At 39.9% G+C, this 23,462-nt stretch overlaps 2 protein-coding genes across 4 annotated transcripts; one reads left to right on the top strand and one right to left on the bottom strand.

Moving 5' to 3' along the window:
- Positions 1-28: 28 nt before the first annotated feature.
- arg (arginase) lies at positions 29-23,023 on the bottom strand. Its single transcript, XM_002059577.4, has 5 exons — positions 22,790-23,023; positions 22,460-22,663; positions 22,198-22,384; positions 1,515-1,614; positions 29-437 (listed from the first exon to the last, which is right to left on the bottom strand). The coding sequence occupies exons 1-5, from the start codon at positions 22,974-22,976 to the stop codon at positions 69-71; spliced, it is 1,047 nt and encodes a 348-aa protein (XP_002059613.3). The 5' UTR covers positions 22,977-23,023; the 3' UTR covers positions 29-68.
- elav (embryonic lethal abnormal vision) lies at positions 5,082-16,051 on the top strand. Of its 3 annotated transcripts, XM_032439613.2 has the most exons (3): positions 5,082-5,361; positions 7,286-7,579; positions 10,070-16,051. In XM_032439613.2, coding segments are annotated over exons 2-3 (1,563 nt in total). In that variant the 5' UTR covers positions 5,082-5,361; positions 7,286-7,578; the 3' UTR covers positions 11,632-16,051. The 3 variants fall into 3 exon arrangements, with proteins under 3 accessions (XP_032295504.1, XP_070065861.1, XP_032295503.1); XM_070209760.1 differs by lacking the exon at positions 7,286-7,579; XM_032439612.2 differs by lacking the exons at positions 5,082-5,361; positions 7,286-7,579 and adding an exon at positions 8,361-8,734.
- Positions 23,024-23,462: the final 439 nt, after the last annotated feature.

Below are 23,462 nucleotides of genomic sequence, written 5' to 3'. Positions count from 1 at the left end.
ATATATATATACATATACATATATATATATGAGATATATATAAACATTTAGATTTATGCACATTGCGATCACTGTTCACGTCCCAGTATGCCCGTGTCCAGGTTGCTGTAGTAGCGCGCACCGGAACGCCGATAGCCGAACATGCTTTTGAGTATCTCCAAGCCGGAGTCGACGGTGGTGCGGACATCGCGCTCGCTGCCCAGCTTCGGATTGATCTCGACCAGATCCATGCCCTGCACACGCTTGGTGTCCCGCAACGCCTCCACAATGCTGATGCCCTCACGGAGGGTTAGGCCGCCGCGGACTGCGGTGCCCGTGCTGGGCGCCACATTGCTGTCCAGGGCATCGATATCGAAGCTAACATGAATCTTGTTTCGCGGACTCAGCGCGTCCAGCGTCATCTCAATGATCTTGGGCACGCCGACGCGATCGATGGACTTATGGAAATAGAATATATATATGAAAACAGTTATCTCTCGATTTATATAACCACAGTTTTGGGCAGAATGTTTTGTTAATATTATTAAGTCCATTCAATGTTATTCATAAGTTTTTTGCTAAACACATAAAAAACTATTTATGCATGTTGATTATCGTTAAGAAAACTTTTGAAATATTGATCTTGATGCTTTTGGATGATATAAGATCAAAATAATAATAAAAACTAAAATTTATAAAAGAAAATGTGTTGAATATTTCATGTGCGATGTGTTACAAAGTTCATCAGATAGTTATAATACCCGGTCATGCGAAGAATCTGGGCAAAAGCTTTGCGTCTAACGGCACTCAAAGCTTGAAAGCTTCGCTCGACGGCGATTGGTGCAGCGCCCATCGGCGGCCATTGGCAAGTAAGAACAAGCAGAAGACGTGCGGAGGGGGGAAGGAAGGGAAAAACTAGGTACAGCCAACGAATTGGTGTCACATTTGAACCAAACTAATGAGCTATAATAAATTTGCAGCTCGGCACTATTAAACCATTTTTCAACAGACGTCGAATTTTGCACGAGCCATAAATAATGGCTGGCAACAAGGATACGCCGCATTGCGAACGGATGTGGCCGAGCACGTTGCAACCACCGTCTGCGATCGGAAGTTGCCACACCGTATGTAACGATCGGGGGACTGGGGTGGCTGTCGCATTGAGTAGGCCGGCTAGAGGGTAGGCCCGACCGAGGGGAGGCCAGCTAGGGAGTGTCCTGTAACTTTGCCGGCTGCAGAAGGGTGCAACTAGATTCGATTTCCCAGCCCGAGACGCGACCAGGGCCACAGGGCCAACCCCTAGAAATGCCGAGCTTACATTTACAACGCACACACACACATGGTGTGTGCGTGTGTGTGTCTGTAATTCTGTTGAGGCTGTCACGCACGATCGTCATTTGATCCTTTTGCTGCCCAAAAACCGGAATTTTACAATTCTTACAACTGCCACGCAAAAGCAGCCACAAAAGAACGCACAACGATCGCCAGTGTGTGTGTGTGTGTGTGTGTGTGCGTGTGTGTGTGTGTGTACTTACATCCATGGCATAGTAGCGTATTCCAAATTTATTCAATATAAACGCCTCATAGGGGTCAATGTCCCTCAAGCCAATGTAAACCAATTGATCCTTCGGCAAACTGAAATGAGTCACAAAATAGAAAAGCGTGAGAATGAGTAAGAGAAGGAGTCAGAATAAGAGAGAGCGAGACAGAAACTGATCTAGTTGGGGCATGCGAAGCCCAACAAACGCAACGTTTGGAGTTTATGTTGGAGCTGCGTGCCCATTTTGAGGTTAGGTCGCATTCAAGCCGATAACTGAACGCAGTTAACAGTTGTAAAGCGCCCGAAGCTCAATAAGTGCTGCATTTGGAGGTTATGTTCGAGCAGCGTGAGCATATTGAGGTTAGGTCAAAGTTGTGAGTGAGAATGCTGCTTTTGAGGTTATGTTAGAGCGACTTATGCATATAAAGCTGAAAATGCCTGGCTCTGAACTATTCAATCAATCAGCGACTGCTGCAAATGCATGTGATTGTCAGCTCGGATGCTGATTAGTAGGCCAGGTGGCCGCTTACAGCCGTGACCCAGCGACAGGACTCTACGTTGAGCACTGAACTGTGCCAAAGGCAACAGACAGACAGAGAGAGAGAGAGAGAGAGAGAGAGAGAGAGGGAGGGAGAGGGAGAGTAAAGCCGGCAATATGGAGAACAACGGAAACACATGCCACAATTAAAATGGCACAGCGGCGTATCCTGCGTCCCTCTCTCCCTCTCTCTCGCTCTCCCTCTGACAACTCTCACTCTCACCCTCAACGATCGGGGCCTCGCTCTCGGTGTCTTATGGTAATTTTTATGATTATTATTATTATGAGTTTCGGGAAAAAGTGCATCTGTCGATCGTTGTGCAGCGAGACGTGCAAAGTTGAAAGTGCGCCCCGAAGGACCCTTCTGTAAATGTAAATGTAAATGTAAATGTGCCGCCTCAAGGCAGCTCGCATTTGGCAGGGGGGGGGGGGGGGAAGAGGGGGTTGAATCATGACCAGTCCGACCGCTCCGACAACTCTGATCCTGCGGCTGTTTTCTAAACTTTCTTCTGCACGAGACATTGGTGCAGCGCCTGCAGCAGTAAATGTTATTGTTTTTTTTTTTTTTTTCACTTTCTAGTTTTTGTTTATTCAAAATACATTGGCAAATGTAAATCGCTTAAGGGTGCGCCCAGTGTGCCCAGTTTTGCTGCAACCCCCAAAAGTGTGCCTTCTTCTTCTTCTTCTGCTTCACATTGTTGTTGTTGTTGTTGTTGTCAACTTGGCTGCTATTTTAATCCGGCTTTTTTCGTAATGCGGCCAAGGTGCTGGCACAATGCGCTTTGTTTGCGGCAGAGCCAAAGGATTAAGCATGCTCCCGTGCCCATGCCCATTTCCCTGCACGCGTCCTTTTTTTTTAATTATCCCCAGGCCCATGGCGATGCCCATTTCGAATTGCTAAAATCTGGCAACACTGCGGGAAATGTGTTGCATACTGCGTGGCGCTCGCAGTGATTGCGATGGGCACACAAAGAGTAAGAGAGAGAGAGAGCGAGAGAGAGAGGGAGTGCGCGTGAGGGAGAGCGCCCAACAGCTTGAGCTCCAAGCACGTGGCCTGGCCAAACAGCGTCCACACACACACACACACACACACACACACACACACACACACGCACGCACTGTGAAGCAGCATGCGTCAGCAAAATACAAAAGTTGGCGCAACTTAATTATTATCACAAATACTTATCGCCATGCACATAAATAGATAAATACATATGTTTCTATGCATTACAGTGAAAGCACCACGGTTCCAGTTGTCTACCTGAAGAAATTATCAATTGCGCAACATAGAAGTGCGTTAGTAGAGCTTTCACTGTATAGAATATACATGCATGCATATGTGTATATGCATATATGTATGTGTGCATGTGCGGAAACATGCATTTATCAATGCCAGCTCACACTTTGGCCAGCCCGGCAGAGCCTGCCGCATTGGTAGCGCACGACATACATACGTACGTACACATATACACAAACGCATACGCAGACATACATACATATATACACAAATACAAAAGTGTGCATAAATTATGCTTATCTTGCACAGGATATGGCAACGGGCAAACACTTGCGCGCCGCCGATCTGTCTCGTCTGGCCACCCCCTTCGGCAACGGCTGACCGTCTGGCAACCCAAATCTCTCTCTTTTCAAAAAAAAAAAACCAAAAAAAAAAAAAAAAATACAAAGAACCCAAAAACCACCCCAGCGCAAAAAGTTGAGTTACATTTTTATGTTTTTGCGAGTAGCAACAACAAAAACAACAATAACAATGTGTTCACTGCGTGTAAATTGGAACAGACACGCGGCGGCACATTTGTAATGTTGTGCCATAAAAATCAGCACATGGAAACCGGTGGGCAGCACAGAACAGGAAGCGTACATGCACACAGACGCACATACATACGTATGTATGATGAATACAAGCGCAATTAAGCACACGCACGCACGCACGCACGCACGCATGACACAAACCCTGCCCAAGTCCGAAACACTCGCTAGACAGGCGCTTGGCTTCAAGTTGGGCTGGCTGTAGGGGGTGTACGCTGTACTGAAAACAACCCTGGCGTTGGTGGTTGCAGTGCAAAACACACACACACACACACACACACACAAACACGCCAAGCAGCCCTCGCGCCTGGCAAGGATAATATGCATGCGAAGAGAGTGAAAAGAGAGCGGTTGCCAGCATAGAAACAGCATCATAAAACGGTTGACGACCTCATATCTATAAAGTACAAACTGTGAATTTCCAAAATTCATATTCTATGTGTTTTACATTTTATTTTCAAATTAAAAGTTAAGCGCAATTCCGCCATTCACTCAACGATCACGTTTGCAACATTCTGGCAACACTTTTTTTTTTCATACTGCTTGTGGGCGTTTGTTTGATCGAGCTGTATGACAGACATGCTTGCTGGCATGGGCACACATAATTCCAGGCTGCTGGAATGACAGCTCCATGAATACGAACAGCAGCCATTTTGAATTTTATATATTCACAAATATGTGTCTTTAATTATCTACATACATATGTAGCTAGTAAATGGCTCTCAAATTTAAAATGTACACATATATGTATATTTTGTTACATTTTGTGATTAAACAACGTGCGGCCTTAGTTATTTGTATTAAAAGGAGATTCTCTATAGCAGATCACCCACCCGGTTTAACGAAGTCAGAGTCGATTTGCCACAGAGGCAGGAGCCGATTACCTGACAGAGAGAGAGGGAGAGAGAGAAAGAGAGAGAGTGCATTCAGAGAGAAAACTCGCATTGAGCATACGAAAACAAAAGCAGGAAAAACAGCAGCAGCAGCAGCAGCAGCAACAACAACAACGGCTGGTCAACAAAACGAATGTGCTTCCACTCGCTTGCTCTCGCTCACGTATTTTGGTGGCTCTCGCTCTCTCTCTTGCTCATTTCATAGAAATCAACACATGCACATACGTAACGTATGCGTGTGTATATATGTACATATATTCTTGTTGAGGGTAGCAAGGTTTGTGTTTGCGTTCGCATTCGCGTCATTTTCATTTCCACGCTAGACGTTGTACGCCGCAGTACGTTTGAACGCTCGTGTGCGCTGCCTCAGCTCGTGTGCTCAGCTCATTTTGCAATTGATTTTTTTATTTTTTTTTTGAAAAAAAAGTAATGAAAACACCGACGACAAAAGTTTACAATTGTTAAAATCAAATATACGCATTGCCATAGAAAACTACGTAAAGTGCAAGAACAACAACAACAACAACAAAAAAAACCACCAACAATATCATCAAAAACAACAACAGTAGCAGCCGCAACAAAACGTAAGCGTAACGTATAACAACGACAACAACAAAACGCTACATATAAAAAAAATGCTACGAAAATTGCCAAACGATCGCTACGCGGTGCATAATTGTGCAATTATACACATGCATACATATACATGCTTGTGTATTTTTTGTTGTTGCTTTTAAGTGTGTGTATGTGTGTGTGTGTGTGTCTGTGGAACAATTTGATACATGTATGCTAAAACGCAAAATTACAATATGCAATGGGTATGGAAAAACGTAGACAAGACGCAAAGACTACAAACGGCAGCGCCAAACAGTTCAACAAACTCAAAAGAGAGGCAAAGAGTCAAACGATCGGTTCCAAGAGGGCTGGAAGGCGGTGCTGGGCAACTAGACAAAAAGTAGTAGTAGTAGTAGAAGCCGTTGTAGTAGTAACTGTCGTAGTAGTTATAGTTGTTGTGCGTTAAAATCTACTGCTAAATGCCGCACTGCTGCCGCAGCGTGCTCGGTCTCTCTCACTCTGTCTTTCTGTGCTGTGTATCTGTAAAACGGGCGCTATGTGTGTGTGTGTGTACACTGCTGCTGTCTGTCTGTGTAGCTGTGTGAGTGGCAAAAAGGGCGCAGCTAGCATATCGATTTTATGTGGAAGGAGCATTGTACGCCGACAACCGACGGCTACAACTACAACACCAGCGGCAAATAGTAGTAGACTCTTATCGTAAGAGCTCGCTTTTGATTTAACTGTAGTGTCTGAGAACGTTTGCTAAAAATAGTAAACAAAACGCCGGTTGCCATAAAAAAAAATAAGTAAACTGCAAACAAAACGTTAGCTATAGTTTATGTTCTGTTTATGCCAAAGTTGTAATAGTAGTAGTAGTAGTATTAGCTGTGGCACAATGTATGTAGTGTTTTGTTGCCACAGCAACACTCACAGCTAAACAAAATGTAGTTCGGGGAATACGGAGAGAATTGCGCGGAAATACAAATTAGAACAATTCAACGGCAAACAGTAATAACAAACGCTACAGCAGTGAATAAATCTATATTTTTTGTTTTATTTTTTGTTTTTAAATGAAGCAAGAACAACAAAAACAAAAGCAGCGCGTGTTTTAATTTAATAAGCGCGTCGTCTAGCAACAACAAAAAACTTATAGATACTAAGTGCGTCGGTGTGTGAGCGGGTGTGTGTGTGTACATGTGTGTGTGTGTTTGCAAACATGTATGCATATTCATATGTATGGGTGGTAAAATATGCGCGCTAGTTAAAATATATACATATAAACAACAACAAAATTTAAAAAAAAAATGAAAGAAAGAAAAACAACAACAACAATGCAGGGAACTGCCATACATTGTATGGCCAAAGGGAGCAAGAGCGAAGGCGGTGGGTGCTCGCTCCGCTCTCTTCCCAATGGCGCTCGCAATAAATTAGCACAGTGGCAGAGGCGCAGCAGAAACTGAGAGATACTGTTATAATCATCAGTATTGAAAACAAAAACAACAACAACAACAACAGCAGCAGCAAAACAAAAAGAAAACAAACGCAAAATTACAACAACAACAACAACAAAAACAACCGCAACAAATACACATAGTCCGAAATTGTGTAACAAAACGTTTGCGTTGATTTGTTTTAAATAGTAAAATATGAATTTATATGCATGTGTGCGCAAATACATACACACATACATGTGTGTGCGTGTGTGTGTGTGTGCGTGTGCGTGCATGTGCGCAGAATTCGGTAAAAATCTATGCCTTTTTCGCTGCTGTTGTTGTTGTTGTTGTCGCTTTTGTTGTTGTTGTTGTTGTAAGTGCTGCTAGTTGGGTTTTTGGGAAAAATCGATAAAATCGATAAATACGATAACACCAACGACGTGTGCAGTTAAATTTACCGCTTTTTTTTTTGTTTTTTGTTTTTGTTCTTATCTATACTCTTTTTTCCATACAACAATAGACGACGACAACGACAACGACGACGATACAACAGCAGCGTTTGTTTAATTATTAGCAACAAAAATAGCCGCAATTATAGCCAACAATAAAAACGTAACGCAAATAAAGGACATATCCTGGACATAGTGAGGGTAACCCGTTGTCCGGCAGACTGCTAACTAATCAAGGTGAGCAGCGGGAGTTGAGAAGGAGGAAATCAAAAGAATCAGCGCCGTGTAGAGCGCGCGCGCGTGTCAAGAAATCAAATCAAATTTGTTTGGCAACACACAAAATAGCAACATTTTAATCGAAACAAGTGAGTATTTCAACAAATGCATATATAACTGTATACGGTATCTGTGTGTGTGTGTGTGTAAGTGAGCGAGCGAGCGTTTGTGTGTGTGTGTGTGTGTGTGTGTGTGTGCGTGCTTGGAAAGGATAAGGATGAGCGGTCGGTCATTCCAGACATTTTGAAATCTCAGTTGTCATGGAAATTTAGAAGAGAGACTATGCGCTCTGCTTTTTGGCATGTGGGCGTGCAAATATGTATCGGCCTATGTTAGCGTGTGTGTGTGTGTGTGTGTGTGTGTGTTTGACCTTTTGACTTGTGTGTGTCGCGCGAGAGACGCTGCCAACAGCAACCACCCAAAGTGCAAGTTCACAGATCATGCAGCAGCCGTTGCCGCAGCGTTGCCAGACTGTTGAAAACGACAAAACGCACATGCCGATTTGTTTGTTAAGACAAAGGGGGTGGCATTGTTCTTGCCGCGGCTGTATTTAACCCTCAGGCGAGCCCAGCTTACGTATTGTTGTATGCACTGCGTTTGTATGTGTGTGTGTGTGTGTGTGTTAGTAATTTTTGCAAAAGCAATATTATAACTTGTTTTTGGTTTTAAGGGTTGCTACGTTTTGCTGTTGCAAACACACACACACACACATACACACACATATATATATATATATATACACGGGGCGGGTGGGTTAGCTCGATTTTGGACGGGCGCACGCTTCACGGCGGATGCTCATTTTTAGTTTTCAACTTCTTTTTGTTGCCTTACGGCCTTTTTTCATAAGGAGTATGCCCTGCTGCTGCTGCTGCTGCTGCTGCGTGTAGAGTTCGTTGCCTGCCGCTGTGCGTGTCTGTGTATGTATGTGTGCCTGTATATATATGTATTACATAACTGGGTTTGGCCGGGTAGGTGCTTTGTTACAACTTCCAACAACAACAGCGGCAGCAGCAATGTTAACGACAGCCGGAACAGGAGCGGTTACAGGACGAGAGACGCTAACGCCAGCATGGCACGAAAGCCTTGCAAGGACCTGCGCTCAGTAGCATCGCGTGCTTGCGACGTAGCGGGTCTCGCAGCGGCAAAGGCAACGACAATTCCAAAAAAGCTCAGCGCAAAAAAAAAAAAACTCTCCAACACAAACACAAACGCTCTCTGGCCCCCTCCCACGCTCAGCTCTAGAGGTGTGTTAGTGTGTCTATGAGCCTCTTTATGTGTCTGTGTCTATGCGAGTAACTGTGTGTTTCATGTGCATTTTGGGTCTGTGCCTGAGATTAAAATCACTCTCTCATTCGCCCGCTCTCGTTCCTGCCCAGTCTCTCTCACTCTCTTTGCGTATGTGTGTGTGTGTGTGTGTGTGTGCCTGCTAAGGCAAAAGTAAGTCTGAACGAAAGTTTGCCGCAGAAGTGGTCCGCAGGGCGGCGCCACTGTGCAAATCCTCAGCTAATCTCTCAGCGTTAACTAAACTTAGCGGTACTTAATGTAAATGAATAACAAGATCTTTGGCTCGCCGAAGATTTAATACCCTTGCAGATTTGCGTATAATTCTAACAATTAGCCGAGTGATTCGAGTGATTCAATTTTCGGATTAGTTTTGTGGCAAACCTTAAGAAATGGAGTCAAGCAAATTTGTGTCGAATTTCTTACAAGTTTTTTTTTTACTTAGTTAAGTCTTGAGTGATAAGTTTTTAATAAAGTATTCTAATTGAAATTGGAATACTTATTGAAGTTTCTTAGAAAATGAAAAGGATATCAATTTCTGAGAGTGTTTTTGATCAGGAGAAAGCTGCAACAGAGTGTGGAAAAGCGGGCGACTAGCAGATACCCTAAACACGGCCTTGAGTTGCCATTAAAAGCATTTGAAGCTTCTGGACCATGTGCATGTATGCAGTGCTTCTTCTTATCCGAGGGTCGGTGCTTACAGTCCGATTCTTATGAAACTTTGTCGGCTTAAATCTGACTCTCAAACTCTATGAGTATATCAAAGTTGTTAAATGATGGGAGATAACCAAAATTAGAAATGTTCTCAATCAGCATATACCATATAAGAACCTGCAAACCAATTTAGGCGCATCTAACTCTAAAAATCTTCAAGCTAATAATCGATATTTATCGATATGTTGCAAGTGAGTGCAAATATCGACAAGAAATGATAAATGATTAACAACAACAAAATTGGGTGTAGGGTAACGATAAACTCGTTCTGTGCAGGGTATACGAGATATTTATATACATAACTCTGTGGCTTTTTTGAGGGTGTGTCCACACAGACGGAGTAGCGGATATGCCCGCTTTTAGGGCATAGAGAGGGGAGAGGGTTTAAGTGTGAATGCGGAGCTAGTTGTATTTAATTGAAACTAACTAACTAAATACTAACACACTTGGCAAATGGTTTAATCTTGACATTTAATCCTTTTCATATTCCATGTGCTGCGTTTGTGTTGGTCTCCTCCTCCTCCTCCTCCGACAACAACAACAACAACAACAAACAATCAAATTGCAATTGGCGCCAATTTTAGTGGACTTTATGATGGCTAACACGGGCGCCACCGGCGTGGATACACAGGCGCAGCTAATGCAGAGCGCTGCCGCGGCGGCTGCTGTTGCCGCAACAAATGCGGCTGCGCCCGTGCAGAATGCAGCGGCCGTTGCCGCCGCCGCCCAACTGCAGCAACAGCAGCAGCAGGTGCAGCAGGCGATACTGCAAGTGCAGCAGCAGCAGACACAGCAAGCGGTCGCCGCAGCGGCCGCGGCCGTTACGCAGCAACTGCAGCAGCAGCAGCAGGCCGTTGTCCAGCAGGCCGTCGTGCAACAGCAGCAGCAACAGCAACAACAGCAGCAGCAGCAGCAGCAGGTCGTGCAGCAGCAGCAAGTGCAGCAAGTACAGCAGGCAGTTGTTGCCGTACAGCAGCAGCAGCAGCAGCAACAGCAACAACAGCAGCAACAGCAGCAGCAGCAGCAGGTCGTGCAGCAGCAGCAGCAGCAGGTCGTCCAGCAGCAGGTGCAACAGGCCAACACGAACGGCAACTCAGGCGGCGCACAGAACGGCAGCAATGGCAGCACAGAGACGCGCACAAATCTGATTGTCAACTATTTGCCACAGACCATGACGGAGGACGAGATACGTTCGCTCTTTAGCAGCGTTGGCGAAATCGAGTCGGTCAAGCTGATACGCGACAAATCGCAGGTGTACATAGATCCGCTGAATCCGCAGGCGCCCAGCAAGGGCCAGAGTCTGGGCTATGGGTTTGTCAACTATGTGCGTCCGCAGGATGCGGAACAGGCGGTGAATGTCCTCAATGGACTGCGGCTGCAGAATAAAACGATTAAGGTGTCGTTCGCGCGTCCCTCATCGGATGCGATCAAGGGCGCCAATCTGTATGTGTCGGGCCTGCCCAAAACGATGACCCAGCAGGAGCTGGAGGCCATATTTGCGCCATTCGGTGCCATCATAACGTCGCGCATCCTACAAAATGCCGGCAACGATACGCAGACCAAGGGCGTTGGCTTTATACGCTTCGATAAGCGAGAGGAGGCGACCCGTGCGATTATTGCCTTGAACGGCACCACGCCCAGCAGCTGCACCGATCCGATTGTGGTAAAGTTCTCGAACACGCCCGGCAGCACCAGCAAGATCATCCAGCCGCAACTGCCCGCATTCCTCAATCCGCAGCTAGTGCGGCGAATTGGCGGCGCAATGCATACGCCCGTCAACAAGGGCCTGGCACGCTTCTCACCGATGGCCGGCGATATGCTGGACGTGATGCTGCCGAATGGCCTGGGCGCCGCAGCGGCGGCAGCGACAACGCTCGCAAGCGGACCCGGCGGCGCATATCCCATATTCATCTACAATTTGGCGCCCGAAACGGAAGAGGCGGCGCTCTGGCAGCTGTTCGGTCCGTTCGGTGCTGTGCAATCCGTTAAGATCGTTAAGGATCCCACAACGAATCAGTGCAAAGGCTACGGTTTCGTTTCCATGACCAACTACGATGAGGCCGCCATGGCCATACGGGCCCTCAATGGCTACACCATGGGCAATCGTGTGCTGCAGGTCAGCTTCAAGACCAACAAGGCCAAGTAAAGTGTGTGTGTGTGTGTGCCTCTCTCTAAGCCGGGGCCAAAACGGGACGCTAACCAGGGAGCCAAGGAGCAGCCAGCTGGAGTGCAACTACACACAAACACACGCATACTTATCTAGTTTATACACACACACACTCACACACACACACACACACACACACACACACACAGACACGTCACTTATACATATATAAATATGCATGGTCTAACAATAACTAAGCGCAACAACAATGCCTGTGTTTAACACACACACACACACCTACACACACCCTCACACACACCCACACCTACACACAGTACACAAAGACATGCAGGCACGCCCCTTTGCGGGGCGTGTCGTCTGGCTTCAAATCGCGTCTAAACAACGAAACGACGGCCCAAAATGCCGGCCGTTGCAATAGCAAAATTCTTGTTTAGCATTTAAGTAAAACTCGAAAGAAAGCTAAACTTAACTAAACTAAAATTTAAAAAAAAAAAAAAAAAAACAAAAAAAAAAACAAAACAAAAAAAAAATGAAAAAACGTACGTGTCGAATGCAATATTTAAACAAATAGTAGAAGAAGAAGAAATAAGCAACTGACGGCCTTTTTTTTAATGCCCGAGCAGGGACGAGCCGCAGTCGAATTAGCCGCAAAAGCAAACAAAGAAATCAACAAAACAACTAAGAGAAAAATCACAAAACTCCCCCCCCCCCCTCCAAAAAAAAAAAAAAAAAAAAAAACAAACTAAGATTTAATTAAAAGAAATTAACCTAGCAAAAGGAGATAAACAATTTTTAAAATTATAACTAAGTAAGCAGCAATGAAATCTTCCAGTAACAAAATGCGAAACAAAACACACACAAAAAAAAAAAAACAACAACAACAACAAACCAAAAGCTGTTAATTACACTCCAATTTTTCTACAAAAAAAAAGCAAAAAAAAAAAAATATAACAAAAATGCAAATGTGTGAAAAAAAAAAGGAAAAAACAAATACCCGCAACTTTTCTCGCAGTGTAGAGTCGAGAGCGTTCGTTTTTTTTGTGTCTGTTTTCCCAAACAGGCTGACAAAAAGTATTTAAAAACAAAAAACAAAAAACATATTAAGCATAGACACAAGGAGGCTGCTACAGTATTAACAAAAACAAAAACAAAAACAATAAGAAAACGAAACGAATTATATATACACTATCTACACACACATAAACACATACATATGTGTATGTGTGTGTGTGTGTGTGTGTGTGGTATATATAGATTTTAATGTTTTGTGTTTGTTTTTTATAACTTTAACTTAACGAAAGCCAAGCGAAAGCAACAAAATTAACGACCGACTCTCTCTCTCTCTCTCTCTCTCTGTCTATCTCTATCTCTCTATCTCTGTCACACACACACAGAAACACACGCAGCTAGAAATTTCGGGACAAGTGTGCAACAGCAAAAAAAAAAAAAAAAAAAAACGTGCAGAAAGTAAGGTTAGAATGAAGTTAGAATGCAAAAGAAAACGCAAAAGTAATACAATAATTTATGCGCAAATTTGAAACGTTTTACTAAAGTAAATAATTGTTAGTGAATCTTATACTATAATATTTATACATACGCATATATGCATATATACATAGATATATATATATATATAGATATATATCTATATCTATATATGTATGTCTATATATACACGCATATATACCTTATATACTTTATATAATGTATAGTTCAGGCCAGCAAGTAACCAATTGCTAATATTTTTAGCGTTTAACATATAAAAGAAGAAGAAGAAGAAGACGAAGAGGAAGCAAGCGTAGCACAAAAAACCAAACAAACTAAAAACTCAGTACTAAACAAGAAGAACAACATTTTTTATATGGCAAAAAGTTTAACAACAACAAATGACAAAACCACAAAAAAAAAAAAAACAAAAACAAAACAAAAAACTAATCATTAGCAAAGCGTTTTTCTAGCCATGTAAGTGAACTTTTTGTTAAAAATTTAAAAAAAAAAAAAAAAAAAGAAATTAAGAAACACGCAGTAAATGTAAAAACAAACCATTCAAGTCGATGGTTTTTGTCCGCTGTCTTAGAAACAAGCGAGAAACACGCACTGTACACAATAATATGGCACAGCACTGTATACAGCGGCATGCCAGGCCGTTAGGCATACCAGGCGAAAGTGTAACGCATACAGTAGCGTGCCAGCCATTGAGTACAGTGCCGCAACGTACCGTACAGTAGTGTATATACATATAGCACCGTACAGCACAGCATTTACAGTGGCCGCGAGAGTATTGGGTATTATTATATAGACCACATCAATAATTAGCAATTATAACCCATGCTTAATGGCTGTTCTCCCGAACAACAACAACAATTATAATATATCCTCTTTCTCTCCAACCCGCTCCACAATTGAATTTGTGAAATTTCGTTTTGCGTTTTATCTGAGTTACAATTTAATAATTATGTTTGGCTTGATTTTGCGAATTACAATTTTAGATATTGCAAAAGTTTATGTTTCAATTCGATTTTGGTATAAACAACTCCTCTATGCGTTTTGTATGATTTCTTTGTTTCCTTAACAACAACAACAACAACAACAGCAACAACAATAACATAAAGTGCGCTCGTAGTTTATTAGAGCCATGCATATTTATTTAATGTATATTTAAAACAAAAGAGAGACTTAAAAAACATGTTTCTGCTTTCATTATTATGTACGAAAAACCAAAACTTATCTATGTCTATTCATTTCGATAATGATTTTGATCTTTATAGTAGCTACAATATGTTTAGTAACAATTCATTTATGTCAACTGTTTTAAGTTCAAAACACACACACACACACACCTACACACACACGCAGACAAAGAAGAACCTTAAAGAACAAGATCCTTAGCAAAAAGCAAAAGAATAATTATGAAAATGTTAAACGAAAAACAAAAAAAACAGAGGGCAAGAAAAGCTTATGTATAAACAATATTAATAATTATTTTTTATTTTATTTAATTTTTTTTTTGTTTTTTTTTTTTTTCATAATTATAGGTTAAACGAAAACAATTTTTTTTGTTTGAACAAAATTTGCAACAAGAAATCTAGTCAGCAAACTAAGCTAGCAGAAGAAGAGCAAGGAGAACATAATGTAGAAGAGGCAGACGCGAAAAACAAAAAAAAAAAATATACAAAAAAAAAACACAAGTCGAAAATGTAGGCAAAAGGCAAACAAATGCAAATAAACAAAAAAAAAAAAAAAACACAAAATATTAATAAAATATTTTCAATATACAATACGAAATAAAGCAAATTTATATATATATACGTATATATATATATATTATATTCTAATTAAATATACCATTAACTAACATATAGCAAAGAGTTTACTCTCAATTAGCAGTTGGAAGAAGCAGCAAATCCTAAAAGCAACAACATGTCGTCACGAAGTTGCCACCCTTTAAGAAAAACAAAAACAAAACAAAAACAAGAAAGTAATAAAAATACTTAAATTTAAAATCTAGTTAAAATTTAAGCATAGCAAAATTGAACGCGACAGCCTAAAACCCAAAAAAAAAAAACAAAACAACAAAAAATTCTTGAACATTTTCAATTTTTTTCACACACACACACACATGTACACGAAACGAAATTATAATTTATTTAATAGTTTTCTCTCTATATATAATATTTTTCTTCTGTTTTTTTTTTTTTTTTGTAATATCGAAATATCCAAAGATTTATTTTCTTTATACTTATATGTATACAAAAAACTGAACGTATATTATGTATTATGTCCCCCCCCCCCCCCCCCCCCCCCCTCCCCCTGCCCAGCGCCCATGTAACTGTAACGATTTCTTAAACGAAAAATGAAGCGCGAGAGCGCAAAACGCAAAAGAGCGCAAGAGAGCGAGCAGCGCAGCGCGTGAGAGAGCGCAGAGAGCGAGCGTCTGCTGCGTGCGATTCTTTTGCCTTTTGCAGGCTGCGCTCCAAATTTGCAATAATTCTTGCTAGTTCTATGTATGTGTATGAACATGTGCATGCACATGTATGTGTACATGTATGTGTACATATATGTGTATGTGTATATGTACATGTATTCGTATAGCTAAAGAGCAAAAAGAAACTGAAAGCAAACAAACTTTAAGCATTAAGTGGAAATGATGTACTTGATTTTGTTTAATTTATTTGTCAGACCTTAAAGAACTTTAATTATAATTTGTATTTTATTTAATTTTTCGACAATTAATTAATTATGTAATTCTAATATTGTGCAATAGTTTTAAAATGCAGCAGCAGCAGCAACAACAACAACAACAACAACAACAAAACATGCATCTCAGCTTAATTACAATTATAATTTCCTTAAGTAAAAAACAACAACAACAAAAAACTAAAAAAAAAAAAAAAAGAAAGTGAATGAAACGCAAATTGAATAGTTGAAGCGAAAGAAACTTTTATGTTTATGTAACTTAAAATATATTAATATTATTATACAACAACAACAATATATAACAATTATTTTTTCGTGTAATTTTTCGTATTTAAGCAAATTTGATATAACTATTTATATCTAACTATATATATATATACATAATTTTTTTCGTAAACTTTAAGTCTAAAAAAAAAACAAACAAAACAAAGCAAACAACAACAGAAACAAAAAGCAGCATAACATGAATATTATTTATTGTATTTTATAATTAATTTTTAAATTCAAATGCAAATGAATTCTTTTAATTTGAACGAAAAAAAAATAAGAAGAGAATACACAAAATAAGAAGAGAGCGCAGTGCACACACACACACACCCGCACACACACACACACACACACACACTGACAGCGGCGGCAGCATTGCCAGATCAGCTTAAGCTGCTCTCTTCAGTCTCTGTCTCTCTCTCTCTCTCTCACACTTAACATTTGCTGCGGCGTTTTTCAACATTGCAAAATTGAATTTCTCTTTCATGATTTATGTTAAAACTTTGAATATTTTATGTATTTATTTATGATTTAAAATTATAATTTCTTGTATACTCTGTCATTGCCCTAAACACACACACATACACACACACACAGATACCCTAGCCGGCACATATATGTAGATGTATGCGTATCTAATATGTAATGTTTATGAAGAGAACTTTGTGTATTGAAATTGTGTTTCGATTGATTTTATTTTTTATAATTTTTGTTTCTCTTTCAAAAAGTTTTCTTTCGATTTGATTTCTTTTAACGATTATGTTTATTACTCATTATATTTATGTATAATTTTATGATTTTTATAATTTTGATTGAATATTGTTTTTTTGTTTATTTTTTTTTTTCTTTAATTTGCCAAGAACAAAGCAAGCAACAACAAATAGCGCAAAATAATAATAATTATTAATTTTTCAATAAAAAAACAACATTTGAACAATTTTCGCAGATTTTTTTTTTTTTTTGGTTTTTTGTTTTCCTTTTTCGTTTCTTTCGCTCTCTCGCTCTCGCTCTCTCTCTCTCTCTCTCTCTCTCTCTCTCTTGTGTGACTCTTGTATTATTTTCGATTCTTTTTATACTTTCGTTTTACTTTGTTACCTTTAATTTGTCTCGCTCTCGCTCTCTCTTTATCTCTCTTGCTTCCCACCCCATTCGTAAACGTTCTTTGTGTGTATCCCTCCCCCCTCCCCACTGCTGCCTCTGTCTTCGCTCTGCGGAGCATACACATGTGTTATATATGGACGCTTGGAATTGATGCATTCCAGTCCAGCTAAAGCTAGTCAAGCCAGCAATTAAATAAATGATCTCAACTGCTCGAAACATTCCCGTTCATCTACACAACTGGCGCCCCTTTTGTTATTAAGGTGGGCGTGCCTAGTCAAAAAAGATCGCGGCCGTACTCGGGCGTAATTGTTAATTCTCTTAACTCTCTCTTACACACACACACACACACACACACAAACACATTTCTTAGTATTTAATTTCGTTGACTCTCTTAACTCTAACACGCACATACACTATCCTCTCTCTCTCTCCCCCTCCTCCTCCTCTCTCACTCTCACACTCACACACTCACTCTGTCTGTGTCTTGGCACATTCCACGAACCGCGACTTAACGAAACTGAACGAAAAAACAAAAGAGTTGCAATTTCTTTTACCAAAATGCGATATTATGAATTTTGTTTTGTGTGCAAACGAGAAGAATACTTTGATTTTAATTGAATTGATTATAAATTATGATTAGTTAGCCTTAGTCTTACGCTTAATTATCGTATAAACTCTAGTAATATGCGCTTATTATTTAAATATATATATATGAAATGTTCGTTCAACACACACAGAAACGAACAATTGAAATACCTAAAGAACTAAAACCAAAACAAGCAGCAAAAAAAAAATAATATATATATATATATATATATATATATATATATAACAGCAAATAATTAAACAAATTACAAGAAAGTATGTTTAAACAAAAGAAATACCAAAACAGAAACCCATAACATACAATACGCCCGATATATAGTCTATATAATGTATATTATACATGCAAAATGATTACGATCATTACGATCATTACGATGATGATTACGATGATGATGATGATGAAACTATTTAATTTTTTTATTAACATATTTATATCAATTAATTAATAATATTTATCCAAACATTTCAAATGATATTTCAACATACAAAATGGAAAACAATGCAACCAAAAAGATGAAAACAAAAAAAAAAAAAAAACCAACAATTTATATTATAAATGTATTTGCAAAATATATGATTATGAGTTTTTCTTGCTTTGCATATCAAAATACACAAAACTTGGTTCAGTTCACTTTTCAGTTTTCCAAGTTTTCCTAGTTTTCCTTCAACAAGTTTTTCTTTAGCCCACATCGATGTTCACGTGTTTCGTTCTCTCGTTTTCCAATTTCTTTCGCTTTCGTTCTTTACTCTTACGTTAAGTCATTTGTTTCGTTGAGTTCAACATTTGTTTGTCGTTCAGTTTTCTCTCTCTCTCTCTCTCTCGCGCTCGCTCGCTCTCTTTCATCTGCCGTCTGCTGTCACTAGTTTTGTCTAGCCGCCTCTCAGCTGTTGCCTTCCCACTCGTACGCTATGATTTCTTAACGCGCTCTCTCTCTCTCTCTCTCTCCCAGTCTCTTTGGTTGATTCGCTCTCTTTGTTGTACAACATTTTGCAGGCAACGCGACATCAGTTTTGTTTTGTTTTTTTTTTTTTGCGGTTGTTTTTTATTGAACTTTTGTGATTTGTAAGAAATACAGTTGATTCTTTTTTACAGTGTAACTTTTGCTAACTCTCTCACACACACAAACACACACACACACACTTTTTCTCCAAATTGTTTCAGTTGTTGTGCTACAGTCTCCAAAATACCAACAAAGTGTTCCGTGTTTATACAACTTATATATGAAGCGTATATATGTATGTTTATTTTTATTTTTGCGCAGTGTACAAAAGAATTTTGTTTTCTTTTTTTTTTTAGTGTGTAAGTTAGCCAAAAACTGACAAAACCTATACAAAACAAAGCTCGCCTCTTCTCCAGTTCGAATTCTCCAGCCAGACTGCCATTCGATTTCTCGCAGTGTATATGCCCCGCATATAGACTTATCCCTATATATGGATTTTATGGAATCATATCCAAAACCAAATCGTAGTCTAGTTAAATATGTTTTTTCTTCTTGTTTTCTTCTATATATATATATATGTCTTACCCCCCCCCCCCCCCACCCCCACACCCAACCACTCTTTCAGTTTGTTGTTGTTGTTGTTGTTGTAGCTCGAAAAAGATTTTTATTGTTTTTAAGATGTGATTTTATTTCCGGTAAGTAAAACGATTTCAACTGAGAGTTTTTCTATAAGCCCAACGCCCACCCGCCCCCGCCCCGCGCCCCCGTCGAACAAATTAACATTTATCCAGGCTAATATATATATATATATATAATTTGATTTGCTTTCCTCTGTACAGCGTTGAAAATTTGAATATTTGATTTTTCTCAATAATAAACATCGCCCATGATGAGTTTTGACTTCAAAAATGGTTTTTTTCCTACTCTTTTTTCTATTGTAGCTAACCTCAAAAAATTAATAAAAAAAAAAAAAAAAAACACTGAAAAAAAAAACAGTATGCATATTTCTAATTTGTTTCTTTCTCTTGATTTATTTTCAGGCGTGTGTTGTTGTTCGATTTGTTCAATTGAATTTGACATTTAACATTTACATTAATTACATGTTTAACTTGAATTAGTTAATTAATTAATTGCCACAAAAAAAAAAAAAAAAAAAAACGATGAAAAAAAGTAAAGTCAAACAGAAAAACAAAAAACCAAACACAATAATTACTAATTGTATAATTATTATATATGATTCATTCGATATTGATTGTAATTACATACTTATTTACATACGCATAATATATATATATATATGTTTATCTTTAATCCACACACACACACACACACACACACACGCGCACACACACACACGTATTGTAATTTCCTTGATTTCCTTCGGCTAGCCGAAGCTGCAATACCCTTACATAGCTTTCATTTTGAAAGTAGTCCGCTTTTTCCATAGTTAGTTTAACTCTCCAAAAGCCAGCTACAAATCTTCAATTTACATTTATCTACAGCTCTTCAAAATGCTCACAAAATGTTCCCCAAGAGTTCGAAAATCTCGAAATAAAAATATCCTTAATATTTTCCTTTCAACGCATTTTACAAATATTCAAGAAAATATTTAGAAAAAATAAACGAGCGAAAGTTTTAACTTCTTCCAAATATTTTCGTTCCGGCGTTCCGCGAAACACAGACCACGCCCCCAACGCCCTAATAAACCAGTTAAGAATTGAGCTTTAGTTGATTTTCATATATGAAATATGTTCTCGACTTTTTTCTTCTTGTAGTATTTGTATTGTGTACACACACACACACACGCACACACTAATACATTTTGATTTCTTTCAGTGTAACTCTCGATTTATTTTCCACCACACACACACCCCTCTCTCTCTCTCTCTCTCTCTCGCTCGCTCTGTCCACAAGTTTGATAAGAGTTTATATTTTGAAGTTTTAGCCTCATATTTTGTGATCTGATAATTTTAAGTTTCATATGAATCGCATAAAATTTTACTCCTAAATACTTAATTATTATCTTAATTATTATGTAAGCAAAGAAGAACAAGCTGAAGCAGAAGAAGCAGCAGAAGAAGCAGCAGCAAAAGCAAAAGCAGAAGAAGAAGAAGAAGAAGAAGAAGTACAAGCTACTTTTAACGTATGCCAGGCGATTTACAATTAAGTTTAAGCTAGAACATTTTTGAATTTATGGTTTTCGGTTTCGATTTGATTTGATTTGTTTTGTAGCACCAGCACCGGGGTCAACGGTGTGCGGTGGCGGTGTCGGGTTGGTGGGGGGAGGGGGGGGGGGGGTACCACCCGACACGCCCAGCGCCCAACCAAACATTATGCACCAAAACCAGATCAAGTTGAACGTAGCGAGCTTTTCGTTTTGATAATTTTTATCCCCATCCGAAAAATCTGTTGATATTTGTTTTTGTCATATACATATATATATATATATATATATATATTATTATTTTTTTTTTTTGATCAACGATACGCTGAGCTGTGCATTGCGTTTATTTGTAGTTCGTTCCGATATATCTATATCTATATATATATATATGTATAGTCTGTTGATTTTGAAGCTTTTAGTAGAACGCAAACGTTCCAATTAGCATTATATATTCGAATCCAATTGACGCATTCGAATCCAATTGGACTATGTATACGATTTGTTTACTTCTCTTTTCGATTTCCTTATTTACGCTAGGCTAGGCTCTTAAACACGCGCCACACAGTATATATATATATATTTATATATATATATATATGTATAGTGTATATATTAGAGGTATATATTTATTTGTTTGTTCGTTATCAAATTTGTTTTTTTTTTTTTTGTTTTCGACTTGTTTTTCTTTTTCACTTTCAATTTTGTGTTCTTTTTTCTGTTTATGGTTAGGTTCCTAAGGAAATTCATGTAACAGAAACTGCCAAAAAAAAAAGAAACGTGAAGAAAGTAAAATTGCAACAAAATAATGTTATGCAAATTAAATAAAACTAAGAAACAAACCAAAAATACACAAAAACTTAAGACTGAGACCCAACGCAATTTACAAAAAACAAAAAACAAAAAAAAAAAACAAAAAAGAAAAGAAAGAAGTAGAAGTAGTAGAAGAAGAAGAAGAAAGAAACGACAAACAAATCAAAATCTATAAATCGAAAACTAAAAACCAAACCAAATACTTAAGAAACTGTGATAAGAGAACTGGCCGCCAGTTCCAATTAGAACGTAAGCGAGCTGGCGTACAATTCCAATTAGAACATAACCTAACTTTAAGAGTTTTGCACGTGCACGAAGAAGAAGAAGCACAGTGCGTATATGTTGTGTGTTATAGCTGTAAGCGACGATAACGATAACGATAACGATAACCATAGCGATAACGATAACGATAACGATAGCAAAATGTAATAAAGAGCAGAACAAAGAGTTATATTCGAAAAGTTGAAAAGCATAAAAGAGAGAGAGAACAGCACTCACCAATTGGGCGCAATCTTGTCGAGCGCCGCATGCTGCCAGGTGGCGCGCAGCTGCGGCAGAAGGAACGAAACGGGCATACCATGTATATTGCCCGACTGCGAGGTGCTGTGCAAATTGATGTCCGCATGCGCATCGATCCAGACCAGCGATAAATTCGGCGTATGCTGCAAATGACCCGCCACGGAGCCTGAACACACAATATCGAGCAGTCAATCAAACAATTGATCAATCAATCAATCAATCAATCAGCTATCGCACTCACCAAAGCCAATGGCATGATCGCCGCCAATGGCCAGGAACTGGGCGTTCTCGCGCAGCATCAGCTGCACCTGCCCGATCAGGGCCAGATTGCAGGCCATAAAGTCCGCATAGTTGTGTATGTGATGGTAATGCTGGCGCTGCTGTTGCAGCAGCGACTCGTCTACGGCGTACTGCAAATTGCCGTAGTCCGTTATAAGCAGTCGCTCTGTGTTATCGATAGGCGCAATTATCGATAGGCAAATAAACGATACAAACAAATCAAACTGAATTTTTCTTTTTTTTCTTTTTCTTTTTCATCTCCATCGACGCCATCTTCTTTCCAACAGCTTACCGTCGCTGCTCTGCAGCACCTGGCGCAGCCTGTTCTGTCGCAACAGATCCGGCGCCAGCTCGACACCCTGCTTGGTCTGCCCCTTGGCGAACGGCACCCCGATAATGCCCAGCCGATTCTGTTCGCACGCCGCGCTCAGGCAGCGTCGCTGCAGCCATTTGTTGGCCAATTTACGCGTCCACCACATGCTGCCAGTTCTGTCTGTGTCTCGGTCGCTCGGCACTTGACAACTGAGCTGTCGCCACTCACTTTCGCCGCTGTCAACTATCATCTGGCTGTGCTGTCCGCTGATAAACCTCGCATCGCGCCCCCTCCCCCCCCGTCTACCCAGAAGCGGCGCACTGCCCGCAGATAAGGGCATCTTCCATGTGGCTGATAGCAGCTGGTCGCGATAACCTTGATCCTGGCCATGTACAACTCTGTACATCCGAGTCTATGAATGTGCGCCTCAAACTTGATTTAACTTTGAGCGCGTTTGTTTACATTGTCTTTGGCCAACTGATCGCAGCATGTTTTCGTTGTTTTTACAGGGTATATACATTCATTGGCACAGCCAGCGTACAGGGTATGTGCAGCCGAGCAACGCCTATGGAACGCGGCAATCTGAATGTTTTGGCTTGGCACAGCTCAATTGCAATTTAACGAAACATCTATTTCTGCTTTATAATCTATT

The sequence above is a fragment of the Drosophila virilis genome, chromosome X, assembly GCF_030788295.1.
Source record: "Drosophila virilis strain 15010-1051.87 chromosome X, Dvir_AGI_RSII-ME, whole genome shotgun sequence".
Lineage (NCBI taxonomy): Eukaryota > Metazoa > Arthropoda > Insecta > Diptera > Drosophilidae > Drosophila > Drosophila virilis.
Note: the sequence above shows the minus strand (reverse complement) of the source record. Positions and strands in the feature narration are given on the sequence as shown.